This window comes from Mastomys coucha, unplaced genomic scaffold (assembly GCF_008632895.1).
Source record: "Mastomys coucha isolate ucsf_1 unplaced genomic scaffold, UCSF_Mcou_1 pScaffold9, whole genome shotgun sequence".
NCBI classification, from domain to species: Eukaryota; Metazoa; Chordata; class Mammalia; order Rodentia; family Muridae; genus Mastomys; species Mastomys coucha.
Window position 1 is genome coordinate 36,670,944 of NW_022196915.1, and position 3,748 is coordinate 36,674,691.

The 3,748-nt window shown below is 34.3% G+C and overlaps 1 protein-coding gene across 1 annotated transcript in view; it reads right to left on the reverse strand.

Annotated features, from left to right (window-relative positions):
- Window positions 1–3,433: 3,433 nt before the first annotated feature.
- Window positions 3,434–3,748, reverse strand: part of LOC116084530 (olfactory receptor 4K1) — a 45,339-nt gene continuing 45,024 nt past the window's right edge. The window contains exon 2 of the mRNA XM_031361591.1: window positions 3,434–3,745. Coding sequence (XP_031217451.1) covers window positions 3,434–3,745 — 312 coding nt within the window. The remainder of the gene's footprint in view (window positions 3,746–3,748) is intronic.

The following is a 3,748-nucleotide window of genomic DNA, read 5'->3' on the forward strand; positions in this document are numbered from 1 at the left end:
TGTTTTGATTTGCATTTCCCTGATGATTAAGGATGTTGAACATTTCTTTAGGTGCTTCTCAGCCTTTCAGTGTTCATGAATTGAGAATTCTTTGTTTAGCTCTATACCCCATTTTTAATAGGATTATTTGGTTCTTTGGAGTCTAATTTCTTGAGTTCTTTGTATACATTGCATATTAGCCCTCTATCAGGTATAGGGTTGGTAAAGATCTTTTCCCAATTTGTTGGTTGCTGTTTTGTCCTATAGACAGTGTCTTTTGCCTTACAGAAGCTTTGCAACTTTATGAGGTCCCATTTGTCAATTCTTGATCTTAGAGCAGAAGCTATTGGTGTTCTCTTCAGGAAATTTTCCCCTGTGCCTATTTGCTCGAGGTTCTTCCCCACTTTCTCTTCTATTAGTCTCAATGTATCTGCTTTGATGTGGATGTCCCTGATCCACTTGGACTTGACCTTTGTACAAGGAGAAAGGAATGGATCGATTTGCATTTTTCTACATGTTAACCTCCTTTCCTTACAATAGGACAGTTCTTTTTCCCCTAACAGCAAGGCAGGTTTGTTCTTATTGATTAGACAGCCCCTTTTTCTTAAAGATTTGAGTTTCTTTAATTTAACAATAGAAAGGTAGAAGCTTTTTCTTTTTCTATACAATAAAGGTTGAAGCTTATTTATTTATTCATTTCTTTATTTATTTATTATCTAGAATGAGTGAGTTCTTTTTGTGCTGGTGCTTTGGCTTTTCTTCTAGACATACGTGTGTGTGTGTGTGTGTGTGTGTGTGTGTGTGTGTGTGTGTGTGTGTGTAAGCATGTAAGTTGTTGAGAAAATGTGGTTGGGCCCAGCAAGAGTATATGAAAGGATGTATGAATGTATATGTGTTTTTCATTTTTGCTTGTATAAAGGTTTTTCCCTTTGCAACTGTGACTCTCTTCCCCTGGTTCAATAAAAGTTAATCCTTTAAGCCTCCCTCCTGCCTAGCCTGGAAGAGAGGCAAGGCTTCTGGGCAAGAGAGAAGGGATGCCCAGCAATTAATTACACTTCGGCTTCTAATTTCAGAGTAACTTATAATCAAGACAAGTAAATGTTGCTATAGAAAGCAACCTTAACCTTACCAAGTCTTGTCTGTACTAACTCTTTTCCCACCTTGCTGCCTTACAGAGAGGACCCAACCTTGGCCTTAGCTGCTGATAATACTTTGTCCTGATTATTCCAATATTACTAAACTGTGACCAACTATATTCCTAAGAACTGTACCAATGTCAATCTTATCCACTGCTCACTAGTCAAATATCTGGGTTCCTGAAAACCATGCTATGTTTGCTAAATTATGTGTTATTCTTGGAGTTATCATACTCTAGCCCCAAAATAATCTGGAACTAGAGTAAATTAAAAAAGAGTATTCTCTAGTCGATCCCAAAGAATGATAGGCAGAAAAGCCTAGCTTAATTCTTCTCTTAGCTTTTGGTACTGTATATTTTAGTCATTAATAATATAGCATCCCATGTTAAATTTTAATTCACTATACCTATCATATTTTAGGTTTATCATCTGTTAAAGAGTATAGTTCCAATGCTAGCTTCTCTGTGTTTTATTAAGGCATGTAGTTATTTAAAAACACCATCAACACTATATCAATATTTAAAAAATTAATGTTATTCTTACTGTCATATTATTACTGTAAAACATGTGCTGTGACAAAAGTAGCCTTTACAGAATGCAATTTTTATAAGTAAACCTCACTAAGTCATCTAGTGATCCAAATAATTGGTGTGTGAGCAGAACAGGAAAGGTCATGATGAGAATAAAGAGCAGAATTGCCGTCTGTGGAAGAATCAACCTGATAGAAATGGTGAATGCCAGTAAATGGCAAGTTTTCAGATACCTATCTCATGTAGGCATCAGCAGTAACAAGTGTACATAAACTACTTAAGGTGAAGCTAATGTATCCAACATATCCACAGTCTCATCTATGCTTTCTGTTGTTTTCATGGATGTGTTATATGTGTATACTTGAGGAACAAAGAAAATTAGCCAACTGCAAACTAATGTTTTCCTCTTTTGGTTGCCTACTTTGTGGAGGACAATTGATGTGATAACAGATATTCAAAACAGTGCTGATATTTATGCACGTCCTCATATGGATCACTCATTTTATATGATTTACCAAAGTTATTCTATGAACCCTAATATTGTAAACTTGCAATATCATTTCCTGTTACCCATGAATTCTTAATAGTTTTTATATAATTATAATTCCATGTCCAAAGATAAATATTATACAAAATATTCATAGATACATATACCAATAAAATGTTATTCCACACATGCATTTCTGATCTCTCTGAATAAAGCTTCAAAATAGCAATAGCTCATTTATTGTCATATATAAAGAAGTACAAAACTTCTTTTGGATGGGGAAAATTAAATTATTTCACTTTTGCTCAACTGGCTATGGCAATCCTTCTATGGGTTCCAAAGTCTAAATGGAAACAAAGGTGTTTAGGTGACTTTATATTATGTGTGTTCAGAAATATGTAAATGTACCATTTGATGGTGCCTTTGAACCTACCTCAGCCAAATTGGTGTAGTATTACACATATGGTAATTTCTTATATTTGTTGATGGAAACTGTGAGTTTCTAAATAATGGGTAGTTCTAGTAACCTGGCAATTAGAAAAGCTATGACAAGAACCATTGGTTCTTGTAAAGCTTCAATAACATCTAAGGATCTGTTTTCTCATGCAGTACTAGAACCTTACCTATGAGATGCAAGAGTCTGCTCCAGAATTGATGTTCTTCATAATCTCTTTTGATTTCCCAAGGAATCTGTTCATGTTTGTACCTATTGTGATTGATCTCTATTTAATTCGATTCTTTTCACAAAAACAACCCCAAATATTACAGAGCCTGATACTGAATAATATACCCTCTGCGGTGGTCAATTAATGCAAAATACTGTAAGTAAATACTAAGTTTGAGTCAGCACATGGTATTCTCAAAAAGCTGTTTTATGTATAATGAACATAGAACTAGAAAAGCAACAATCTTTGTTTTAAACTCTTGTTTTATAAAATGCATTCCTTTCTTTACAAAGAATAAACTTACTTGATAGATTGAATATAAATTTTATTTTCTGACCCAACAAGGCAAAATGCATTTACAATTCAATAAATGCCATAGTTGCATTCACATGAAAGACAACTTTTTATTTTAAAACCATCTCAATTTTTAAAATAAGAAAAATACAGCAAGAAAAAATTAATTGAAAGAATATTAAATGTCCTAAATGTGTTCAGCTTATTAACATTGTTGTAACCTTTAAATCACTCCATATGTTAAATGGCTTCCTTTAGAAATAAAAGCAATTCCATTTTGGAAGTATCTTAGAGGGGTGACAAAAATGCTGAAGGTACTGTAACTTTACTTTTTTTTTTTTTTTACAGAAAAAGAACATTTCTTATAAATGCAAAAACCTGTCCAGGTTTCAGATAGCGACCCCTTAGCTTTGACATAGCTGCTTTCACCTCTTTGTTTCTCAGAGTGTAGATAAGTGGGTTTAAAATGGGTGTGAAGATGGTATAGAACACAGCAAGAACTTTGTCAACTGAATAGCCATTAAAGGGCCATGCATAGATGAAGATGCATGGTCCAAAGAATAGTACGACTACAGTTATGTGAGCAGTCAGGGTGGACCGGGCCTTGGCCATGCTAGCAGAGGAGCGATTCCTAACAGTAATGAGAATCACAGTGTA